General features: G+C 38.8%; 1 protein-coding gene across 1 annotated transcript in view; it reads right to left on the bottom strand.

Moving 5' to 3' along the window:
- Window positions 1–27,048, bottom strand: part of Usp30 (ubiquitin specific protease 30) — a 268,673-nt gene that overhangs the window by 112,106 nt on the left and 129,519 nt on the right. Inside the window, exon 4 of the mRNA XM_090381070.1 lies at window positions 15,558–15,656. Coding sequence (XP_090237196.1) covers window positions 15,558–15,656 — 99 coding nt within the window. The remainder of the gene's footprint in view (window positions 1–15,557; window positions 15,657–27,048) is intronic.

Raw genomic sequence — 27,048 nt, 5'->3', positions numbered from 1 at the left:
TCATCTGCTGGACCATGTTTTTCAATGATGTTCTCTCCAAAGCCACTCTTTCTCAAGTTTAATAATCAGAAAGCCACTCTTTCTGATTATTACACTTGATGTAATACTTTCCCAAGCAATAACAAGATCACGGATAGCATTCAAGACATTCCAATTTGGCTGCAAATTGTTCCCTCCTTCCATGTAACACAACAGGTCCAATCAACTGATTGTCAATGCACCACACATTTACAGAGAAGCAATGTTGAAAAATTGATTCTGCAGCGGCATGTAGATTTTTGTCTGACCACCTATGAGAGTTATGAGTGTTGTTGATACCATCACAGGTGAAAGTAGCTTCATTGCTGAATAGTATTAATGGAATTTATTGGCGATTAGCATTTACCCACCAACAAAATTCCAATCACTGGGCATCACCTCCTGGTCGAAGGTATTGAACCTGCTGTATATGAAATGGATACAAACCGTGCTCAAGAAATGTATGCCATACTCGTGTCTGTGGAACACTGATACATGTAGAAATTCTTCTTGTGCTGATAGGACTACGTTCTACCGACTGAAGAATGTGTTCTATTTCATCCACATTTGGTTCATTTGCATGTTCAGAAGAAATAAGCACTGGGAACTGTACCAGTCTCACGCAGTTTGGTGTAAACCAGTGGTTTTCAATCTTTTTTTAATAACGGCACCCCTACTCAATTTTCTGCCTGTTAGATCAGATTCTTCCCCCCCCGCCCCTCTCTTTGTATGTATATACAGTTGTGCCCCTGTATCCACTGATTCAGTATCCGCTGATTCAGTTACCCGTGGTTGACCATGGAAAAAAAAAAACAAAAAATCTTAACACATATTACTCGCATGTCCAATACGATGCTTCCCTTTATTTTTTACGATGCCAATTTTAAATCGAATAGCTTCCCTTTATTTTTTACAATGTTGTGTATGGTTTGGTCACCAACGTTATAATGGTTCTTTAGAGATTTAACGGATGCACCATTTTCAAACTTTTGAATAATTTCAAGGTTTTTTTTTTTTTGTTAGTTGTTGGCTCATCTGCTTCTGTGGCCGTAATGTACCTCCCAAAGTTTTTTTATTTTACTCTGATCCAAGCCCGAGGTGGGATTCGAACCAGTGACCTTTGGGTTGCCAGGCAGGCACTTTACCCACCTGGCTAGCCCTGTCGGCAAGTTTTTAACTCTTGCGTTAGCTCATCATTTTCGCAATTTCTAAACAAAAAAAAAAAAATAATAATAATAATAAATAAGTAATAGTTACTATAAAAAAAAATTCAGACATCCCCAACATAAATAAAGAAACAAACTTTGCCCTTTTGTGGTGCAACAGAACACAACAAGCGATGCTACGCACTAAATCAAACCAAACATTTGGTCTCTTTTTTTTTTGGTTTTGAGCGGTAGGTGTGAAGACAGCAAAGGTTGCAAGATACACTGGTTTGCAAAACTCAAGGACCAACACTATTTCTAAAGGCTACAACCACAAAATCGTTACTTAAGGTACTCTTTACTGATGAGAGTAGATTCAGTCTCAGCAGCAATTCTGGACATCAGCTAATCTGGCGAGAGGTTGGCACATGGTATCACTCCGCAAACATCACTAAAAGGGATCAATGTGGCAGTCGAGGTGTTCTTGTCTGGGAAGGCGTTATCTTGGATGGACGTATACAACTCCAGATACTGGAAGGCGGTACTGTAACCAGTGCACACTACTGTACTGAGGTAATCCTTCCCCATGTGCATCTGTTCCGAGGTGCCATTCGCCCCGAGTTCGTGTTTATGGATGATAACGCCACACCCCATTGAACTGCAGCTGTTGATATGCTTTTGGAAAGTGAGGGCATTGTTCGTATGGATTGGCCTGCCCGTTACACCAATCTAAATCCCATCGAACACACATGGGACGCTCTGGGGAGATGCCTAGCAGCACGTCCACACCCACCAGAAAATGGATACCAGCTGAAGGTGGTGCTGACAGAGAAATGGACGATGTTATCAACAACACTGTTCTCAGTATGGACAGGCGGTGCAAAGCCTGCATCGACATTAGGGGTGGACATATCTCCTACTGAGGACCACCTCTTCCCTTTATTCCATCTTTGGCAGTGATGCATCTGTATCATGGCAGCCAGTGCTATGTTGCCATTTTTGTTTCTGTTGTTGTGCCGGTGTTGTTTCCTTCATCATTTCTGTATCTCACGAGGTTAATTTGGTATGCTTTTTCCATATCCAGGCCACTCCTATGAGAAGCTACAGGTGAAAACCTGATTGGTCCTTAAATTTTGCACACCAGTGTAATAAGTACACTAGTCTCCCAATGACGACTTATAACGCTGGTTCTTGTCGCTTATTTACGACTTGCAAAATATCTGTTTATACCTATTCTAGTTATTGTATGAATTTTATGATTTCTGGTTGATTTCTTTCTTTCTTTTTTTTTTTTTTTTTAAATTTAATTTGGAGTCTTGAAGTGTCCCAGTTAATCCAAACCTCATAAATCGAGAGTCTGCCGTACTTTATTATTACCATATTTAATGTTGGTAAATGTCTTATTGTGTGTTTAATTTATCAATTAAACTTTATTATACATATGTTCAAGAAAATCGCGTTATATAACATGGGGTCAGCGGGTGTTCGCTTATATCGGTGGTTTCAGCCATCCACGATAGGTCATGGAATGTATCCCTCACGGATACGGGGGTCTTACTGTATGTATATATATATCTATATATATATATATATATATATATATATATATATATAATATTAAAAAAATGTTAGATGATAGTTATTACAATAATATAACTATAAACAAAATTACAATTCATAATACAAATTAAATATATATATACATATATATATTTAAATAATGGCTTAAAAGTTTAACATTATTTATTTATTATTTATACATATCGGTTATATTGGTTTTATTAATTGGATTTAAAGTGCTAAATTATACAGGGGACTATCGGCTACTGTTTATGTCTTATTACCATTACTTCTCCCTCCCTGTTGGTTTATTTTATTTTATGATATTTTTATGTTAATCTTCGCTCTACAGTTTTTGCCATACTACTATGGCTTATGTTTTATTTTGAATTATTGGATATATATATATATATATATATATATATATTATTCTTTATATAGAGGTACTAAAACATCAATTACAGATCACCACAAAATTAAAATGATACCATACACCTTTTTATAATGAAATAAATATATAAATTTATAAAAATAATAAAAAGAAGCTTAAGTAACTTAAACCCAAATTACATGGCACCCCCCTGGAATATATATATATTCCAGGGGTGCCATGTAATTTGGCAGCATCCTGGTTGAAAACCACTGGTATAAACACTAGTAAATGCTCTTGAATCCAGTATTCTGTGGTTAGGAAACCACCGACAGTTTTCTCTACAAGCAGCATATTCAACGTGTGTGAAGATTATCCATTAAGAATTGGACACATGTTTATATGAACTTTTTTACCCAGAATAATTGATACCATAACCTCCCAAATTTTTTACTATTCCTCCTGAATCACCCTGTGTGTGTGTGTGTGTGTGTGTGTGTGTGTGTGTGTGTGTGTGTGTGTGTGTGTGTGTGTGTGTGTGTGTGTGTGTGTGTGTGCGTGTGTGTGTGTGTGCGCGCGTTTTAGCTCCCCCCCACAGCACAGCACTACAGGTTGCCTTTCTTATATTCTTTTGACCCACATTATAAGCTATACTCCTCTGTGAGGGACTTTCATGCTTGCTCTTTGGTTAGAGAAGAACTTTTTTTCTTGGTCTTCTTTCTGTGAAGATTCTGTCACCATTGCCATAAAACTGAACTTGTAGATTGTTCCCTTATTTTAACCTTAACACAGAGGCTGATAACAACAGTGAACTGGAAACTGCACAGACCTGGGCATTACATCCAAAAAGACTACAGGAGGATCAATTATCTCTTTTGAGCCAGGCACCCACCTTATATGAGGAATCTGCACCCTCCCCAGAAGCCATGGCTGGTCACAATTAAATAATGGATCCCCGGCTGACTTGAGTAACACCCTTCCACACAACTCTAATGACTGAGTTTCTGCACTGAGAACTGCATTATGGGAAGTTCTTAAGGAGGGTAATAGTGTGTCTGGAAAGATGGTTCTGGAATTTGATAAGGTGTGGATGGATGATGAGAAGTTTAACCATCACCTGATTATGCAAAACCAGATCCTTAAAACAAAACTTGAGAAAGAAAAAAATGATTATTCACTAACAGCCCAGAAGCAGGCAACCTTTGTGCAGATAGTTGCCAGAAACCCTCCTGCGGTCAGCTCATCTATACCAAAGAAAGCCCCAGAAAGAACAGAATCAAAAACCCACTACATTCTAATAATAAAATAAATGAGATACCAAATCAAAGACAAGCAAGGGCTTATACCACCAACCTCAAAAATGACTTGAAGAATGTCAAAATCAAAAACATCAGAAGGGCCAGAGCCAACAGAGTTCTCAGAGAGATGGCATCTCACACCAACCTACAGAAAGTGAAGAACTGCAAAAAGCTTGAAGATATGATGGTCAAGGTAAGTATTCTCAGAAGACTAGGATATACCATGCTCTTGTTTGATACGACAAAAGAGATGAATTATCAAGAAATAATTGCGAACATATACACCACAGGAATCTCAGATTATGGATACTCCATGGATGATCAAAAATGCAATCAAATTTAGATTTAAAACAAGATTTAAAGACAAGAACACCCAAAACTGAGTGGTTGAGGTGACTGGTGGGATCAGAAGATGTCTCAACAGCCAGAAAGAGTCTATTTGGGCTGAACTGCCCACAAGATTAAAGAATTCCTTGTTGTCTCCAGGTGCTTCAAGTGGCTGTTGTGCAGACAGGAGCACAATATTTGTGGCCACTGTGCCACCTCCAGCCTGATGCTCCAATTGTAAGGACAGAAACAAGTAACATAACCACTCCTACAAGAAGGAAGACTGCCAAAATATCTAAAAGTCAGGGAAATGACCAAACAGAAAAGGCTGAATATGATTTATAACAACAACAGAAGACCAGAGGTGAAATTCGTTCACCTTAAATGCCAAACGGTGCTTCTGGTCATGACTCAACTTTCTAAAATAGCAATAGAAAATAAAATGCAAGTATTACTAATCCAAGAACCATACACTTACAGAGGGGCTATAAAGGGCCTCCTTGCTGACAGCAGTATTGTAACCTCCAGGGCTAGAGGAAATGTTGTGGCCTAGTTAGTGTTGAGCTGTCATTGTTGTAAATGATCCCTCAGACACCATAACAAAATTGAATGGCCTTTGCACATTGCATGCCTGGAGAGTTCTTTTAGTCATGTTAGTCATTTCCATGTAAATGCAATGCAGCCAATATAACCAACCAATAGTGTGTCTGGAAAGATGGTTCTGGAATTTGATAAGGTGTGGATGGATGTTGAGAAGTTTAACCATGACCTGATTATGCAAAACCAGATCCTTAAAACAAAACTTGAGGAGAAAGAAAAAAATTATTATTCACTAACAGCCCAGAAGCAGGCAACCTTTGTGAACAGATCAACTTGAACAGTTCATCCTCAGGCTTCCCAGAAAACCTCTTCTGACTGCTATTGATGCTAACGCCTGCTCCACCTCCTTGAACAGCCCTCTTACTGACCTCAAAGGTCAACTTCTTAAGGAGCTTATAGCAGTTAATAATTTGCAGAATCCTTAACACACACAAGGGCATCTTCCCACATGTTACCTCCACAGGACAGTCCTTCATAGATATCACACTCACCAATTAGATCGTCCATCAGAGGGTCACTAACTGGTATGTACATATGACTGGATGGGAAGTGACCAGAACCCAATCAATTTTGCTCTTTCCCCCGAACATCCAAATGGAAGACAAAATCCACCAGAAAATAAAAGATTTCACATTAAAGGAGCCAACTGGGACATATTTGATGGGAAAATACGGAACTTTACCACTTCACAGAACATAGTCCATCTGCATCAGCTTCCTACCGATGCACAGATTGAGGAAATCCAAAATGCCATTCATACAGTGTGCCTAGCATTGATGCCCTATTGCAAGAGAAGACTGAACCATGTATCTTGGTGGACAGGAGCCCTCACAACACTTAGAGACTGAATGAGAACTAAACGAAACTAACAGAGAGCAAAAAGGAATGTGAGACCGGTGTTTGATAAAGCAAGGCTATAAGACTTATATAAAGATGCTTGCAGATCATTCCACATGGCCATATATCACAAAAGAATAAGTCCCGAGAGGCCCTTGTTGACAGAGAAGGCAATAACAACCCTGGGGAATGAGCTACAAACTTGCAGTCCAAAATGCAGCCCACTGACATATACTATTCCATAAAGCATGATTCACTGTCTGACTCCATTTCCTGGGATGGCTCTGTAACTAGAATCCTTGATACTATCATCCACTAGGATGATTCTAAAAGAGAGTGTAATATCCAAACTGGGATGCATATCACTCATCTTACATATTGTGCCCAGCCAGAGGAACCCCATTTACACTCCAGGAGATTGATCAAGCTGTGAAATTCACCAAGTCAGGAAAATGCCCAGGTTCGGACTACGTGGAGATTAAAGCTATTAAAAGACTTTGGTCCATCGCTGAAAACCTATACATCTCCTATCTGCATGACGGCATTTTCCTTTCAGTCTGGAAAATAGCACAGTTAAAAACGTTTCTATTGAAAAACCCTAATACACCTCAGATAGCCTGGATCCCTACTGCCTTACAGCTTCTCCCAGTACCTAGGTAATATTAGAAAAACTCATTGCAGGACACTTCACCATAGCATATCAAGCTAAAGGTAATTTCATTCTGATCATTTCATTCGAAGTTTCCATTCTGATCTATAGGCTCTCTTTCAATTATTTACAGGACAGGAATGTTTTTGTTTCCTCAAGGACACCACCAGGGACCAATCCTTGGCCCACTTGCCTGGAATGCAGTCTTCGACAAGTGGCTAGAATGTGACTGCCCCAATTCTTGAAAGGTAGCACACACACCAACGATCTCACTGTTATTATATATGGAGATTCCAGATGCCAGCTAGAAGCATCAGCAAATTAGATCCTGACAGACTTTGAGGATTGGTGTACCACAAAAACTAGCAGTATCCACAACCAAATCTAGATACATGCTCCTCAAGGGTTCTCTTAACATTCAAAGGCCTCCACACATCTGTTATGGAAACAAAAGTAAGTATGATAGTACCATAACTTATCTAGGAGTCACGTTAGACGATAAATTGTCCTTCCGGCCACATTGTAAAGAACTCAAACAGAAGGTCAAAAAATTCACAGGTAAAATCTATAGAGTTGCTAGAAGAGACTGGGGACTCAAGGGGAGACCCCAAAAATTATGTTACAACTGTATATTCCTTCTGATGATCACCTGCACTACAGGTGCCTAGGGACAACACACTGACAACAAGTCCATTCAGAACCAGCTCCAGAAGGTGCAAAGAACCATCATGCTGACTATTTCCACAGCACATCAGATAGTGTCTACCTCAGGTGCCATGTAGGTTATTTGTGGAAAGCTTCATGTAGACCTCGAAGTACAATTTCATTTCTTTAAATAACACCAATAAAGGTATTCCTGCCGCTACTGGTGGACTCTACTTGTACTGCTGAAACAGAGAACCAGAATAAGAAAAAAGCTAATTGAAACTTGGCAACAAAGCTGGAATAATATTCCAAATTGAAGAGTCACCCACAAGATTTTCCCCCACCGCAATGAATTCTCAAAGCAACAGCTTCAATGGCTAAACCCAGGGCTCTTTGCTGTTTCTCCTCATGGGCCATGGAAGTATAAATACAAAATTATACCAATGGGGCCTGTCTATCATCCTCCCAATCACTGTGGCAGACTTAAACCTTCCATACATGTTCTGTTTGACTGTCCCCTTTATGCACATCTTGTTACCTCCAGCAACAACTTCCAAGCCTTTTCTATTTATACAAACAGAGTGTTCAAGAGGAGAGAGTGAATGCAAAACCTACTTGTGCAGATGTACCTGACAAATTGAATAGATCCACCGATGCCATCCAAGTGAAGATTGCCCTGGACTCAACAATTATCCTTGGACATGATAATCGACTGAAATGTGACCTCCTCCCAGACAAGATCTTGACTGGCTGTGGGCCCTGCTATCCTCAGTAGGGCCAGCTCAGATACTGTATTTCATATGGCAAACCCAGTTACAGCATGAGACTAAATATATAATGTCAACTCTCTGATTGACTATCTCTGACAAGTTGCTGACCCATGGTAGTAGTAGTAGTGGCATGTGATGCAAGAAAGCAAATGTATGAGCTTATGCAGCATCAGCCAAAAAAAAAAATCACACCATTCCCTCCAAATGCCTGTCCAGTTCCTCCTTAAATTTATTCAACCTATCAACTTCCACAACGACACATGGAAGTTTGTTCCAGCAATTAACCACCCGCTGGCTAAAGGCAAATTTCCGCACATCTATTCTACACATGTCCTTTCTTAATTTGAATTTATGCCCCCTTATGTTCGTAATCTGAACAAGTGGAAGGATCCCATCAGAATTCAGCGTGCTCAACCCATTCAAGGCCTTATACACCTCAATTAGATCACCTTGCAGATGCCTAGTCTCCAGCCATTGCAATTTGCAGAACTTAAGCCTCTCTTGGTAAGAGGATCCCTTCATTCTCCTCACCAATCTTGTTGCCCTTCTCTGTACACGTTCAAGCAAATCTACATCTTTCTATAATGAGGCCTCCAGACCTGTATGCAATACTCAAGGTGTGGCCTAACCATAACCTTATACAGAGGGACAATCACCTCCTTTTCCCTGCTGGCAAAATTCCTATATATCATTGACAAAACCCCATGACCTGCCCTGGCAGCCTGTCTGCATTGTTCAGAAAACTTCATATCTGACTGTACAATTACTCCCAAGTCTTTTTCATTTTCTACTACCTTAAGTGTAATACCACACAGTTGGTACGTTTCTGTGGGGTTACTTCTACCCATATGCAGTATTTTGCATTTGTCAAGGTTAAACTTCGGTTGCCACTTCTTAGCCCATTTGCCCAAATTATCTAGATCCTGTTGCAGTAGCACACTGCCATTACTGTCATTAACAACCCTGCCAACCTTTGTATCATCAGCAAACTTCGACATTAAGCCTGATATACCTTCATCAATATCATTGATAAATATACAAAACAACAGTGGACCCAACACCGAACCCTGTGGGACTCCACTAATAACATTAGTCTACGAAGAGCAGCACCTATTAATTACCAACCTCTGTCTTCTCCCATTTAGCCATCCTTTTATCCATTGTAGCAACTTACCCTTAATACCATTCTACTCCAATTTGTACAATAGTGTTTCCATGCACAACAGTGTCAAAAGCTTTCCTGAAATCCAAATATATGATATCAAAATTATTTTTTGCATCCAGTTGCTTTATAACCACATCATAACATCCTATCAAATTTGTCAGACAAGACTTTCCCTTAACAAACATATGCTGTGTCTGAATTATTGCTGCAGTCTTGTCTAGATGATCCAGCAATGCATCTTTAACCAGTGACTCCATTATTTTACCCGGAACAGAAGTTAAACTAACTGGTCTGTAATTACTCGTGTCACCCTTCGATCCCCCCTTTGTGAATTGGGGATACATTTGCACATTTCCAGTCCATGAGAACCTCCCACAAGTCCAAGGATGCTCTCATAATTATGGCTAAGGTTTTGCTTAGTTGCTTTGCCGCCTCCTTTAATATAACTGGATAGATCCCATCCACCCCAGGTGCTTTTCTTATGTTTAACTTCAACAATTTCTCCTCCACTTTGCTCTCAGTTATTACAAAATCATTAAGTATCCTGCTACAATTTGATAACCTTCTGCCATTTTCAAACCTTAATAATTCCTCATGTGTGAATGTAGATGCAAAATACTCATTCAGTTTGTTTGCTATCTGAGCAGGATCATCAACAGTCGAACCATCGATGTCAAGGGGACCATTCAGATTCATCTCCTTCCTTTTAGAGTTTATATAAGTAAAGAAATCCTTGCTGTTTTTCTTAGCATCTTTTGCCAAGGATTTCTCGTAATCTGCCTTCGCCTCCTTTGTGACCTGATTACAGACTAGCTTATATCTGCCATAGGCTTCTGAGTCGCTTGATAATTTATATGCATTCCATGCATTTTTATTCTCTGTTAGGAGTCTCATTAGTTCATTAGATAACCATTTAGGCCTAAACCTTGAACAATATTTCTTAATAGGTATGAAACTTTTAGTAGCATCCACGATTAATTCCTTGAATGCTTCCCACTTAGAATTTACTGTTGGTAGCATCGTCAGTTGATCCCACTGTACTCACCTTTATGGAAGCAAAAACCCTTTCCTTTACCCCTGATGGTAATTAAATCTTTAAGTAAATCCCACATCAGTACACTGTGATCACTGCCACCTAGTGGTTCCTTCAAATAGGACTCTGGGGTTGGGTATATTCATACTATGATTTTTTAGCATTTCTCACCAATCATTGAAGTAAAAACGAAAATCTAAATCTTAAAAAGCTTTATGTTTAAATTTACAATAAATTTACAGTAGATCAAACAAAATAAATGTGATTATACAAATAAAATGTTACTGATAATAAAATAAAATACTGAATTAAGATAGAATAAAACAAATGTAGTTTACAGTGAATGTACAAATAAAATAATAATAAAATACTGAATTAAAATGCAATAAAATATACTAGATTAAAAGTGCTAAAATAACTGAAGCTTTCAAAGGCTTCTGCCTTCTTTCTCAACAGTACACTTCTATTCTGCGGTGCCTCATTATATACCAGCAGGTTCACAGTGCATCTCACTTAAACGTGTGCTGTTCCCGTACATGTTGGAACCGGAAGCGGCTCGGGAGCGTTCCAGGCGAAAACGTTCATCCCCTCCAAGGATTACCGCCTCAAAAAGGGGATGAATGCATGTACCCCTGTCTCTATTTATATTATTCCCAATAGAACTAATTCGTAGGCTCTCGAGCCACTTGCGGTCCCAAAATCGATGCGCCCGATCAGTGATGACTGCTTCTCCCAAAAATGTTCAGCTACGACGGATTTACCATAATCCGCATTTCTTATCGCGTTTGTGTGCTCCTCCAGACGATCTTTGAGGCATCGTTTTGTTTCCCCTCACATAACACTCCCCACAATCCGGGCACTTGATGCTATATACGACCCACTTATATTTTCGTGTGAGATGGGGTCTTTCACCTGTGACACGACCGTGTGCTGCTTCCGACCTGGGAAGCTGCACACAGCGCGTCTGGTAATTCCTTAGTATACGAGCTATACGCTTGGTTAAACCTGGATAGTAGGAAACATATGCGGTGGCTATCGGTGTGAAGGACTCGCATCTGCTCTGCCCTCCACTAATGTATTTCTCTATGATCCTCTGGGGGGTACCGACACTTCAAAAGATCCGCCGTAACACGCTCATACTCTATTTTTCTGTCCTCCGAGGCACTACAATGCGATTTTGCCCTATCTACTAGTGCTCTTATCACACTGTTCCTGTGATGGTTGGCCTGAGCTGAGTTGTAATGTGAGTATTGTCCTTTGCACATAGGTTTTCTAAACACTTGTTTTCAAACACTGGCCTTCTCTACAGATCAACACATCCAGAAACAGCAAAACCCCTCCTTCTTCTACCTCAGAGGTGAATTGTATGAATGGGGAGAAGCTGTTAAGAAAATTCAACGTCTCATCTTCACTCCCCTTCCGAATAATTGAAAACGTATCATCAACATATCTTTTCCACGTACGCATAGGGAGAACCATATCATTGAATAGTCTAGCCTCGAGCTCCTCCATAGCTAAATTAGCTATAATCGCACTGATGGGGGAGCCCATGGCTGCACCGTTAACCTGCTTGTACATGGTATTACAGAACACCATAGTGGTGATTGAAAGACATAACTCTATTCCCTTACATATATCCTCTAGGCTTAATTGTGTCCTACTATTCAAGGTGGTGTCTCTCTGTAAAGGCCATGTACGCACAACGCACCCCGTGGTCAATTGGAATGCACGTAAACAGAGATGTCACGTCGAAGGATACCATAATTTCATTTTCTTCTATGCATTGTCCTCTTATAAATTGGGCAAACTCCTTGCTGTCTCTGATACTATGCTCAGAAAGCCCTACTAATGGTGACAGCTATCTGGTGACAGCTATGTGCTATCTGGTTTCCTGGCCAAACTGCTGTCACCGTTAGTAGGGCTTTCTGAGCATAGTATCAGAGACAGCAAGGAGTTTGCCCGATTTATAAGAGGACAATGCATAGAAGAAAATGAAATTATGGTATCCTTCGACGTGACATCTCTGTTTACGTGCATTCCAATTGACCATGGGGTGCGTTGTGCGTACATGGCCTTACAGAGAGACACCACCTTGAATAGTAGGACACAATTAAGCCTAGAGGATATATGTAAGGTAATAGAGTTATGTCTTTCAAGCACCACTATGGTGTTCTGTAACACCATGTACAAGCAGGTTAACGGTGCAGCCATGGGCTCCCCCATCAGTGCGATCATTGCTAATTTAGCTATGGAGGAGCTCGAGGCTAGACTATTCATTGATATGGTTCTCCCTATGCGTCCGTGGAAAAGATACGTTGATGATACGTTTTCAATTATTCGGAAGGGGAGTGAAGATGAGACGTTGAATTTTCTTAACAGCTTCTCCCCATTCATACAATTCACCTCTGAGGTAGAAGAAGGAGGGGTTTTGCCGTTTCTGGATGTGTTCTCGACACGGCTCTCATCATATACTCCCTTCTATCGTGTCTGGGCAGAATTGCAGACACTTTCAAATTCAACCCTAAATCCCGTCTTTTTTTCAACAGTGATCTGTACTTGTTAAGTAATTCTGCCGGTCTCCTACTCTTAATATCATTAGTGCCAACGTGTACAACTATACTACCTTTTGTGCCCTTAAAAGATGATATCCGCTCTACAACGTTATGAACCCTTGCCCCTGGCAGACATACCCTGGTCCTGTTACATCTATCCTTTTTACAAAGCATGGTCTCGTTTCCCTGACAATAAAGTCACCAACAACTACTAGTTCCTGTGGGACCAGCGCATTCTGCCTTGGGGGTTGCCGCTGTGTTGCATGATGACCAAGTGCAAGCTCTGGCGTTGATGTGGGCAGCTGAGAGCTTGATGGGCCCCTCAATTTAGATCCTTCGAGGGCATCCACCCTGTCCTTCAAGCTCTCATATAGGGCAAATAACAATGCTGAGTTGTCGCCTGATTTCCTTACACTCCTTACATCGCACGCGCACACACAAAGACATTGCCACTTTGTGCCTGTTGCTTTGCTGCTCTAGTTTATGGTGCAGATATGACTGTTCATTTCCATGGAACTGATGGAGATCTGTCTTTGGATTAGACACCCTTGATGACCCAGACTAACTGGGTGAGATCCACATGTGGATATTATTACAGGAACTGGACCAACACGAGTTGTACTCGTATAGTTGCTGACTCCTTGAGTAGGATTTTCACTTCTAGAACAAAGAAGCTTGCTGGCTCTGAGTACCTTCTCAGTACAGGATTCAGCCTGACTGACAGGGCCTTCTGGCTGCCCATACCTCTTAAGGGTAGAACCCTGCCAATCATTTTTAGTCTTTCCTTAAACCTTCTTATTTTTGAGGGGTTGGCTCCTCACCCTTTCCTTTTTTTTTTTTTGGACTTTCTGAAACTTGAATCCAGAGGCCCCAGTATGTATCCAGGAGTGCACAATCCTGACATGCCTCTTCTCAGTTAACCTGGCAATCAACCTGGTGTTTTCACCCATGGCTGCCAAATTGCCAGTTTGCTAGCTTATAACAATACAACACACTATAGATCATGGCTTATGTCAGTACAGAAGCTTAGTAGAGAATGGAAGAAACCTGAGTCCCACAACAAGAACATTTGAAATATATTGGAAACATCTGACCTTCCTATACCACAGTTTCAGGGGGAACCCTTGGTGCCACTTGACAATAAATGCTATGTCCTTCCTGTACTACTTTTTTCTTCTTCTTTTTTTTCTCTTCGTTTTCCCCTTTCCCAGTTGTTTTTTCTCTTTTTCCTGTTCTGTTTTTTTTTTTTGCCCTCTCTGGCAAGATGTTTCCAGGGTTCACCCTGCCAGAGACGTGTGATCCTGCTGCCTGGCCTGCCTCCACAGTAATCTACACTTGTCTGGCCTCTACAGAGTGTGTATTGTGCCACAAAAGATCAGCACAGAGTTAGGGGAACCCCCAGGGCTGCAGGACCTGTAACCACTATACAGTATGCCCTCCTGTACAAATATCCTCCCATCCTCGCCTGTTCAATGAGAACAGACTAGAATGGATCATGCATCTCCTTGTGCTGCTTGTCACTAATTGACTACAGCATCAAGACAGTTCCTTGTATTATGCCATGACAAAATTCCTTGTACCAAAGGCTAACTAATGTGTCCAGTAGCAATAACTAATGGCACTATTCATCTGTATTTGCATGACATTACCCATACAATATTATAAATAGGTGGTAGAGTTGCCAGAAAAATTGGTTGCGACTGCCTAGTATAGTAAATAAAGGGGGAAAAAAAAAAAAATTCTCCATACTGTACACTCCCCATATTCAAATTCTTCATACCCTCTGAGTGACACTATATCTCATATCTCCACAGTGTCTGTCTTTGATGATGTGACCAATAATTCAAATTCATCAAATTTATTTACTGTACTCCTTACTTCAGTGTACATACAAGTATATTTGTACCTGTTTTGATTCTTAGTAATCCCAATACAGTCCATGTATTTGCTTGTTCCATGAGAACTCCTAACAAGCTTTAAAATCTCCAGCAACATAATTTAATCAAGGTATATAACTTATACATTGATTTAACTATGTTGTTTTATGATGAATTATCATTGATATTACTTTATATATTTCTGGGAGTGGTTTGCATAAATTCATAAAAAATCATGAAAGGCTAACAATAACAGAAATAGTTTACAAACTTAGTGAAACTTTATAAAGTGTTCTCATTTATAGTATTTCCTCACCCACCTCTTCCCTCCGACACACACACACACACACCACCACCACTACCACCACCACCACCACCACCACCAAAAGCTGACATAAGCAATATCTCCTCACTGTAAGAAATGGTTTTCTTCAATACACCATTTAAATTTTCTAATTGCAAAAAATGTCATATAGGACCTCACTGTAATAATCAATCGAATATAAACGTAATATAACTGAAATTTTAAAGAAGGTTTAAATTTAGTCAATAAAAATTTGTTTTCTTTATATGCATTGCTAAAGATAAATAACAGCTTAACTTCTTCGGTGAATTTAGACATAAATTAAAATCAAATAGTTCCTGAATATTTTATACATTACTCCAGCTAATATGTATTCTATTACTGAAAAAGTTAAAAAGTGTACTCACATTGAGTTTTTTAATGTCCAAAAGGGATAAAACAGTTGGAGCAGGAACAAACTCCTCTTCCAGTGTAGTAGTAATAACATGAAAGAGTTCATGAGCGTCCTGTTAATAAAAATATAGGAATAATCCTGTTAATAAAAATAATCAAAAGAAATATAAATGAATTCTTACAAAAAAAAAAAAAAAAAAAAAAGACAACAAAACTTTGTTAAGGGTAAATGATGCTTAACTAAATTAGTAGGCTATTTTGGCAGTTACTTATGCACTGGATTTAAGGAATAATTTTGACATAGTTTATTTGGATTTTAGCAAAGCATTTGACTCAGTCGTTCATGAGAGGTTACTGTATAAGCTTGAACAGGTTAGGTCACTGGTAAGATTCTAAGATGGGCTACTAGGTTGCTGCAGGGCAGAAAGCAGAGGGTTGTGATTAATGGATATTAATCATATTGGTGTAATGTCAGGAATGAGGTCCCTCAAGGATCGGTTCTTGAACCACTGTTGTTTCTCATTTTCAGAGTGACATCAACAAAGGGATAGAAGGTGCAATGTCAAAATTTGCAGATGATGATATAAAGATTGGCTGAGTTGTTAATGATTAGTGTGCCAAGCAGTGCTACTTCAGGATGACTGAACAGACTTCAAAGGGGTCAGAGAAGCAGCAGGCTATGCTTTAATGCTGCTAGAGGCAAGGTCTTACACTTGGGGAATAGCAATCAACAAATAAATTATACATTTGGTGGGTTTGAATTAAAAACATTAGAGGAAAGGGATCTGGAAGTTACAATATGGGCAGATATAAAGTTTTCTGAACAGTGTAAATAGGCAGCCAGGAAAGCCCATGGCATCCTATGAATAATTTTTTGGAACATTATCCTGTAGATATAGGGAGGTCATAAACCCACTGTATAAGACAATTGTAAGACCACAACTGAAATACTGCATTCAAGTATGGAGACAGCTGAAAGAAAAGACATTGAGCTTCTTGAAAGGGGTCCAAACACAGAAAACTCATATGGTGAGATTGGCAGAAGGACAACCAAATGAGGAAAGACTTCAATTATGTGGACATAGAGCTTGGCAACTAGGCACCTCAGAGGTGACCTGATTGAGGTTTATAAGGCTCTGAGGATTAGTAAAATGAATGAAGGTGGAATTCTCTGTTCTAAATAATTGCCCTGTCAGTGCTTTATACTCCCTACTGCCTGGCCCGCCTCCTTGTGGCGCTGGACGGTAAACTAGAGGTCTCTGTGTGAAAACACAGGCCTTTAGGTTAAGAGGCCAGATGAACAACACAACCCCACACTAACACTACAAACACTCACTAACCTACATAAATATGAACTTTACAGAGTTTTGTATTCATCACATTGCTTGACACTGAGTTGGAAGAAACCACTGGAGCCGCACTACAATTAATACTATAAACTATACACTATGTTCTAAAGAATTTCAGAACTAGCAGTTATAAATTCAAATTACAGGGCTTGAGTTTAGATTACAGCTGGCTAAAGGCGAATTTCCACATGTCTATTCTACAACTGTCTTTCCTCAATTTAAATTTATGCCCCTCGGGTTCGTAATCTGCGCAACAGAAGAATCCCATCAGAATTCAGTGTGCTCAACCCATTCAAGGCCTTATACACCTCAATCAGATCACCTTGCAGGTGCTTTAGTCTCCAGATGCTGCAATTTGCAGAACTTAAACCTTTCTTGGTAAGAGAACCCCCTTCGTTTCACTCACCAATCTCGTTGCCCTTCTCTGTACTCGTTCCAGCTACTCTACATCTTTCCTAAAATGAGGCCTCCACCTGTATGCAGTACTCAAGGGTATGCAGGGCCTGACCATTGCCTTATACAAGGGGACAATCACCCCCCATATCCCTGCTAGCAAAATTCCTCTATATCATTGACAAAACACCATGAGCTACTCTTGCAGCCTGTCTGCACTACTCAGAAAACTTCATATCTAACTGCATAAAACTTCATATTTGACTGCTGGCTAAAAGTTCTTTTAACTAGCAAGTTGATGAAAGCTAGAACAAGTTGCCCTTGCAGATAATTGAGGCTGACAGTTCAAAGGTCAACTGGATACTTACCTGTATGAAGAGGTAAGCATATAATTTGTGTTACAATTTAGGCAATGTACACAGTACATCACATTTCAGGCACACTGAATTTCTTAAATTGTTTCTTGTTTTCTATTATTAATAAAAGTGAAAAGTTGTAAGTTAGTACAACAGTATCATTTCTATATGTACAGTAAATGTGTGGTTCTCAACAAGGAGTACCTTAGGTGTTGCATCCAAAATGGTGGATATTCGTGCTTAATTTTTTGTAAAATTTTTATCAGCTAATTGCGGAATTTTACTGATTTTACTATGAATTTATTTCTGATGCTCTAGAATTTATCGTGTTTTGAGAAAACTAAATCAAAACCAAACTGTCCGGCCTATCACAGTGCCAAAGTGAAGTCATGTGATTTATCCATAAATCACTTCATGTATATATTTGTCTACTTTAGACCTTAACAGTGTTTGCTATCATAAGTGTAAATTCTAGTTGATGAAAGGATGTAATGCATTGTTGATTACAAAAATTTACATTGTAAATAATGTACCACACTTGATGAATGGTAGCCATATTCCCCTCCAGAAATGGCTGTTTGTAATTAGTGTTCCACTGAAATACTCTTTCATTGCATCTCCAGTTGATGGGAGAAACTGGGTGTTTACAGTAATTATTCACTGACAAGTCCTGTTGTTTACAAAAATTACTAGGCTACTGAATATATTGAAGCAAATATACAGCCAATTTTTAGCTATTTTCCCATCTTAGAAATACAGATGTACAGTAGATGAGTAAAAGAAATGCTTTGTGTTGTGTGTTTCTGCTAGAGCAGGGGTGGCAACTTAATTTGTGATGCAATCTACTTTTTTTTCTTCAAAATGTGCCACGATCTACCATCTCAAGAATTTCATTGCACATAGTTAAAAAAGTTAATCAACACATATTGAAAAACATTGTTTATAAATTTTAAAATCAAATACAATTCAGAATTCTTATTTTAAATTCATATGTATTTAAATTTTTAATTTATGTGAAGTTTGTGTCTTCATGTCATCTGCCAAGCTTTCAAAATCGGGGATATACTGTGATAAGGCCAACTGTAAAGAATCTTCTGAATGCAAGTCCGTAAGAGTAGAGCAATTCTTAGTCTTTATTTGTTTCAAATACGAAAAGTGTATTTACTCTCATTATCAGCAGCTACAAAATACTCTGTATTTTGTAGCTCCTGATAATCATTTCCCCTTTGATTAACAAATTTTTTAATTTCATTCAGCAAATTTCAAAATCTCTGTAGAAACTTACTCCGACTCAGCCACCTCACATCTGTGTGTAATATCAGATCTGGTTTATTTTCATCGAGTTGCATTTTGAAAAGTCTCCTTTGAAGAGATTGCTCTCTGATGTAATTCACGATTTTGAAAGCTATGTCCATAACACTTTTAGTATTTAATCTTTTGCTGGCTAACACTTTTTTGGTGTCTTATACAGTGGTAACTCAAAAAATCTGGGAATTTATCGTCCTTTTGGCACAATGCAATGAATCCGTTAAGATGCCCTGTCATTGCTTTGGCTCCATCTGTTGTTATTGATACGAATTTAAATAGTGGTAACTTAATTTCTTCAATAAAATTTTTGAATGCGTTAAATATTTCAAGACCTCTAGTTCTTTCTTTTAATGAAACCATACCTAGCAGTTCTTCTTTACTTGAAGAATCACTGAAAACCATACAAATAAAAACAAGCAATTGAGCTGTATCACTGACGTCTGTAGATTCATCCAGTTGTAAAGAAAAGGACACACAATTTGCAATATGAGAACGCAATTGTTTGCTCACATATTTACTAAGTTTTTCGACGAGTCGCATCACAGTATTTCAAGATAATTGCAGACCTTGAAGAGCACTTTTAATTTCATTTTTTTATTTAAAATTTTCAAAAAGAGAATCTGTTATTTCTAAAAATGCATTTTGGATGAAATGACCATCAGAAAATTGTTTGCATTTTTTCGCAAGAAGATGACTCACTTTAAATGAATTACTGCCTAAAGAGTTACTGCTTTAGGTTGTAAATTAGGTGTCATGAAGAAATTTTGTTATGCGAATAATCTGGATTTAAGTTCTTTTAATTTATTTTTCTAAGATCACTATTAGGCGGAAAATCCGATTGATATTTACCAGGAGTGCGTCAAAGTGCCTTTCTAAATTTCCTTTTTTGGGTCTAGCCACGGAAGTATTCCAAATCAAACAAGAACGTTTTTCTTTTATCATTACAAAAAAGTATTCTAGTTCCTACTCTTGATGAAAATTATACGTTTTACTCTTTTTCATAGTATTCATTTTAAATCAAAGAATATTAAATTAATGTATAGGTAGTGGCCAGTTATTGATATTAAGTAATCTAAATAAGAATTCGACACATACGCTATGCTCTCCACAACATAACTGCGTGAATTTTCACTAGACAAGCCTAGCCGCTGCACGGCAAAAAGAGTAGTTACGTGGTTCAATGGATTTTTAATAAGTGTATGCAGTGGGGCACATAATAATAATAACATTTAGATTTTGACCAATCTATTTTTTTATATATACAGTATTAAAAATTCATCGTGGTCGACCGAAATTAAAGCTGCGATCGACTGGCAGATCACAATAGACTCGTTGGCCACCCCTGTGCTAGAGCAATGCAGTGGTTTTTCTGCGCAACTAATTTTAATTTTTATTTTACACCAAAAAAAGGGCACCTTGGGTGGACAGAATCTATCTAGTTATAATAAAGGAGACAGCAAAGGAAGTAAGCAAACCTTAGCCATAATTATGAGAGCTTCCTTGAACTCAGGGGAGGTCCCCATGGACTGGAGGTGTGCAAATGTATCACCAATTCACAAAGGGATTCAAAAGGTGACACAAGTAACTATAGACCTGTTAGTTTAACTTGCGTTCCGAGGAAAATAATGGAATCACTGGTTAAAGAAGCATTGCAGGATCATCTAGACAAGACTGCAGTAATAGTTAAGACACATCATGGGTTTGTTAAAGGGAGGTCTTGTCTGACCAATTTGATTGGATACTATGATGGGGTCAACAAAGGAACTGAATGCCAAAAATAATTTTGATATCATATACTTGGATTTCAGGAAAGCTTTTGATACTGTTGCACATGGAAGACTAGTGTATAAATTGGAGAGGTACAGCATTAAGTTCCTACAGTCGATAAAGGGATGGATGAGTGGGAGACAAAAGAGAGTGGTAATCAATGGACACTGCTCTTTGTGGACAAATGTTATTAGTGGAGTTCCCCAGGGTTCGGTGTTGGGCCCATTATTGTTTTGTATATTTATCAATGATATTGATGACAGTATATCAGGTTTAATGTCCAAGTTTGTAGACGACACAAAGGTTGGCAGGGTTGTTAATGAGAGTAAAGACTTCTTTTTTTTTTTTTTTTGTTAGTTGTTGGGGCATCGGCTTCTGTGGCCATATTGCACCTCAAGGTTTTTGCATTTTCTACTCTGATCCAAGCCCAAAGCAGGATTCGAACCTGTAACCTTTGGGTTGCCAGGCAGCCACTTTATCCACCCTGGTAGCCTGGTCAGCAGTAAAGACAGTATGCTACTCCAACTGGATCTAGATAAGCTGGGCAAATGGGATGAGAAGTGGCAACTGAAGTTTAACATTGACAAATGCAAAGTACTGCATATGGGTAGCAATATCCCAAGAGAAACGTACCAACTGTGTAGTACTACAGTCAGGGAAGTGGAAAGCAATAAAGACCTGGGGGTAATTGTGCAGTCAAATATGAAGTTCACTGACCTGTGCAGACAGGCTGCCAGGGCAGGTCATGGAGTCTTGTCAATGATATATAGGAATTTTGCTAGCAGGGACAGGGAGGTGATTATCCCGTTATACAAGGCAATGGTCAGGCCACACCTAGAGTATTGTGTACAGGTCTGGAGGCCTCATTTTAGGAAGCATGTAGAGTTGTTAGAATGAGTACAAAGAAGGGCAACAAGATTGGTGAGGGGAACAAAGGGTGCTCTTCCCAAGAAAGGCTTAAGTTCTGCAAATTGCAGTGCCTGGAGAGTAGGCACCTGCGAGGTGATCTGATTGAGATGTATAAGGCCTTGAATGGGTTGAGCAAGCTGAATGCTAATGAGATTCTTCCTTTTGCTCAGATTAAGAACCTGAGGGGGCACAGTTTCAAGTTGAGGAAAGCCAGTTGTAAAATAGATGTGCAGAAATTTGCCTTTAGCCAGCGGGTAGTTGATTGGCGAAACAGACTTCCATCCTTTGTTGTGGAAGTTGATAGCCCCTAAATAAATTTAAGGCTGAGCTGGATAAGCATTTGGAACGAATGAAGGGTGAAATGGGAAGTTGTTTTTTTCTAGCTGATGCTGCATAAGCTTGCTTTCTTGCATGATATGCCTCTACTAATGCTAATGCTACCATCCAATCATGCACAAATTTTTAGTAAGAGAAACAAAGAGAAAGTTAGATTCTATGGTGAGAACAAAAAACCCTGAGAAAAGATACAAAGATCAGTCAAGACTGCCTCAATATGACAGACCAAGTGGCAAAAGTAATCATGACCATTCACCAAGCATATGAGCAAATCAGCTCCAAAAAAGGACAAAAAAAAAAAAAAAAAAAACTACATTAGCAGAATGAATATTTGAAATATGGCTTTATTACTGTGGTGATGAGCAAAATCAGATCCCTCTGTGTTTAATATGTGAACAGAAACTCAGCAATAACTGTATGAAACCCTCTCTGTTGACGAGACATTTTGGAAAAAAAAAAAAAAAATGAGACTTGAACAGTAAGTCCATTGCTTATTTCAAAGAGAAAAAGGAAGTAGTACATAAAAAATGAGTATTGGTGAAATCTATATCTGTGAGTCATAAAAAAAAGAATTATTAGAAGTCAGGCTGAAAATAACCTATCACACTGTTTGTCAAGGAGAGGCTCACACTATTGGTGAAAATCTAATAATGCCATGCACTATTGACCTGTGCAAGACAATATTCCGACCCAATGAATCAGCAAAAATAAAACATGTACTGCTTCTTAATGACTGTAAAAAAAAGAATTTTACTTTGCTCAGCCAATCTGCTCAATGAACTCATTTGCAGATTTAAGTTGGCAACCTTATTTTACCTTACAACTCGATGAGGGCACTAATGTCAGTAGCCTAGCTGTGCTGTTAGTATTTGTTCGATACCTGTATAATGGTGAGCTGTGCAAAGACATTCTTATCTATAACAATTTGAAAACCACTAAAACGAGCTTTTTTGTGCTCATGAACTCGACTGGAAGAAGCATATTGATGTCTGACTGTGCCAAGGGGATCCCATTTCAGGTGGTGTTATGAAAATCAAGGCAGTAGCACACCCTTTCGGTTCAATTATCACTGCGTACTCCACAGGGAAAATTTAGCTGTAAAAAACATTCCTGAAAAACTGAAAGATATTTTTAAAACACTAATAGAAATCATCAATTATGTGAAATCTAGGGCTTAAATATGAGGCTTTTCCAGCAGATTTGTGCTGAAGTGGGCAGCAATTACAAATGCTTACCTTTTTACACTGAAGCACATTGGCTGAGTTGAGATAAAGTACTCATCAGATTCTCTGAATTACACTCTGAATTTGTGATGTTTCTCACTGATTGTAAAGCTGAAACCACAACAAAACCAACTGGAGATAAACCACAGAGATTCACTGATTTTATGTCTACTGATTATAATTCACAAAGGGTAGCATACCATGCTGATATATTTGACAAACTGAAAGCATTGAATCTATCACTCAAGGTAAAAACACAACATTTTTCATGGATAAAGATAAAATCTCTGCATTCAAAGATAAAATTATTCTTTGGAGAATGCGAGCTGAAGCAGGACAATATGATACCTTTGATAATTTTACTATGCCTTGTTGAAAAAATATCTCCGCAGATTCAGACTTCCAAAAAGCAATAACTCACCACCTCACGCAGCTGTCAATCTCTTTTGAAGAATATTTACCTATCAAAACAGACATTGAAATTTACAGGTGGATAGCTAACCCTTTCTTGAAAAACCAAAACTCCTTTGTCTTATCCACAAAAGAAGAACTGATTGATATCTCTGGTGACATGACACACCACTCCAAGAAAAGTTTTTTTAGTGTTCCACTGTCTTCATTCTAGGGTAGCTTGTTGGGCTCTTTCCCTAATATAGCAGACAAAGCAGTTTGTAAACTTTTACCATTTCTAATGACTTATTTAAGTGAATGTGGGTTTGCAATATATAGTGACACAAAACAGATGAAGAGACTTGGCACTTCAATAGACATTCGGTGTCAATTATCAGCTCTGACATCTAATTTCAGCAAAATCACTAAAAATCTGTCACAGCAGATCTCTCATTAAATTAGTAAGAGGAACAAAGAGAAAGTTAGATTCACTGAGTAAGGCTATTTTTTACACACACACACACACACACACACACACCAAAACATGCCTCTTCCTTAGCATTCTATACCTATTTAGGGCGTATCGAGAAACTTGCCAAACTTCTGGGGGAGGGGGGGAATTAAGCAAATACTTCGCCGTACTTCGGCCAAAAAAGGTGGAGAGCCACAGCAGCAAACCAACTCAAGTTGTGTAATTGCATCATTACATAATATCTCACTGTGAATTCCCTCAAAACAAGTTGTTTATCTCATGATATCTTTAATAAATAATGCTTTCCCAGTACAGAAGACTACTGTTACTTATTCTCAATGGGTACCACCACACCTAGATGGCTATTTCAAAGCTATCTGACCCTTCATCGGTGAGTGGGTAGATACCCAGATTCTATAACAGCTGACAATCCAATTGTGAATTAATTTTCCATATAAGAGATGTCAAGTGGGGGCATAGTTTAATACATGTAGGATTTAGGGTTAAAAAATCTCAGATTGTCAGAAGAGTTTATTGTCATATAAGTTAGTGCAATAGCACCATCATAAGTTAGTGCAATAGCATTATACATACTCAAGATATAATGAGATGGGTAACTCATTGTGAAGGAATTCACAATATGAAACGTTATGTAATGATGCCACTACACAACTTCAGTTGGTTTACTGTGTATCGAAATGACACTACTGTACTGGCTTATATGACAGTAAACTCTTCTCACAGGAGTCTTTTTATCCCTAAATCTTATAAGAATTTGGCATCCCTCATATTGGGAAATTAATTCACAAGTGTATGAGCTTATGCAGCATCAGCCAAAAAAAAAAAAAAAAAAAATCACACCATTCCCTCCAAATGCCTGTCCAGTTCCTCCTTAAATTTATTCAACCTATCAACTTCCACAACGACACATGGAAGTTTGTTCCAGTAACTAACCACCCACTGGCTAAAGGCAAATTTCCGCACATCTATTCTACATCTGTCTTTTCTTAATTTGAATTTATGCCCCCTTAGGTTCGTAATCTGAACAAGTGGAAGGATTCCATCAGAATTCAGTGTGCTCAACCCATTCAAGGCCTTATACACCTCAATCAGATCACCGCACAGGTGCCTAATCTCCAGCCACTGCAATTTGCAGAACTTAAGCCTCTCTTGGTAAGAGAATCCCTTCATTCCCCTCACCAATCGTGTTGCCCTTCTCTATACATGCTCAAGCAAATCTGCATCCTTCCTAAAATGAGGCCTCCAGACTTGTACGCAGTACTCAAGGCGTGGCCTGACCATTGCCTTATACAGAGGGATAATCACCTCCTTTACCCTGCTAGCAAAATTCCTATATATCTTTGACAAAACCACATGACCTGCCCTGGCAGCCTGTCTGCATTGTTCAGAAAACTTCATATCTGACTGCACAATTACTCCCAGTTTTTTTTCATTTTCTACCACCTTAAGTGTAGTACCACACAGTTGGTACGTTTCTCTGGGGTTACTTCTACCCATATGCAGTACTTTGCATTTGGCAAGGTTAAACTTCAGTTGCCACTTCTTAGCCCATCTGCCCAAACTTTCTAGATCCTGTTGCAGTAGCACATTGCCATTACTGTCATTAACAACCCTGCCAACCTTTGTATCATCAGCAAACTTGGACAATAAGCTTGATATACCTTCATCAATATCACTGATAAATATACAAAACAACAGTGGACCCAACACCGAACCCTGTGGGACTATACTAATAACATTAGTCCACGAAGAGCAGCACCCATTGATTACCACCCTCTATCTTCTCCCACTTAACCATCTTGTTATCCATTGCAGCAATTTACCCTTAATACCATTCTGTTCCAATCTGTACAATAGTCTTCCATGCACAACAGTGTCAAAAGCTTTCCTGAAATCCAAATATATGATATCAAAATTATTTTTTGCATCCAGTTCCTTTGTAACCACATCATAATATCCTATCAAATTTGTCAGACAAGACTTTCCCTTAACAAACCCATGCTGTGTCTGAATTATTGCTGCAGTCTTGTCTAGATGATCCTGCAATGTATCTTTAACCAGTGATGCCATTATTTTACCCGGAACAGAAGTTAAACTAACTGGTCTGTAATTACTCGTGTCACCCTTCGATCCCCCCCCTTTGTGAATTGAGGATACATTTGCACATCTCCAGTCCGTGAGAACCTCCGAGTCCAAGGACGCTCTCATAATTATGGCTAAGGTTTTGCTTAGTTGCTTTGCTGCCACCTTTAATATAACTGGATAGATCCCATCCACCCCAGTTGTTTTTCTTATGTTTAACTTCAACAATTTCTCTTCCACTTTGCTCTCAGTTATTACAAAATCATTAAGTATCCTGCTACAATTTGATAACCTTCTGCCATTTTCAAACCTTAATTCCTCATGTGTGAATGTAGATGCAAAATACTCATTCAGTTTGTTTGCTATCTGAGCAGGATCGTCAACAGTCGAACCGTCAATGTCAAGTGGACCAATCAGATTCATTCCCTTCCTTTTACAGTTTATATAAGTAAAGAAATCCTTGTTGTTTTTCTTAGCATCTTTTGCCAAGGATTTCTCGTAATCTGCTTTCACCTGCCTAACCTCCTTTGTGACCTGATTACACACTAGCTTATATCTGTATTACTCTCTCTGGTTGCCTCTCAAACATGCTGCTGCAGAAAACAATCATCCAATAAATCCACAAAAGTCTGACTAGTGTGTGAATGACCAACCCACAAGTTCCAGTCAATATCTGGGAAATTAAAATCCCCCATTATAAGACATTCTGATTTACTAGCCCATTCTATTTCTCTGTACAATTGTTCATTGTATTCATTCAAGTCTTTGGCCTATAACACACTCCTACTCTTATTTTTGCTTTCGCAGTGCTTATGTCACACCAAACTGACTCAACAGTGCACACTGTTCATCTATATCAACTGTGTGCACTTCTTTTGATTTTATGTTTTTCTTAATTA

Source organism: Mastigoproctus giganteus, chromosome 9 (genome assembly GCF_048544385.1).
Source record: "Mastigoproctus giganteus isolate SK-2022 chromosome 9, ASM4854438v1, whole genome shotgun sequence".
NCBI classification, from domain to species: domain Eukaryota; kingdom Metazoa; phylum Arthropoda; class Arachnida; order Uropygi; family Thelyphonidae; genus Mastigoproctus; species Mastigoproctus giganteus.
Note: the sequence above shows the minus strand (reverse complement) of the source record. Positions and strands in the feature narration are given on the sequence as shown.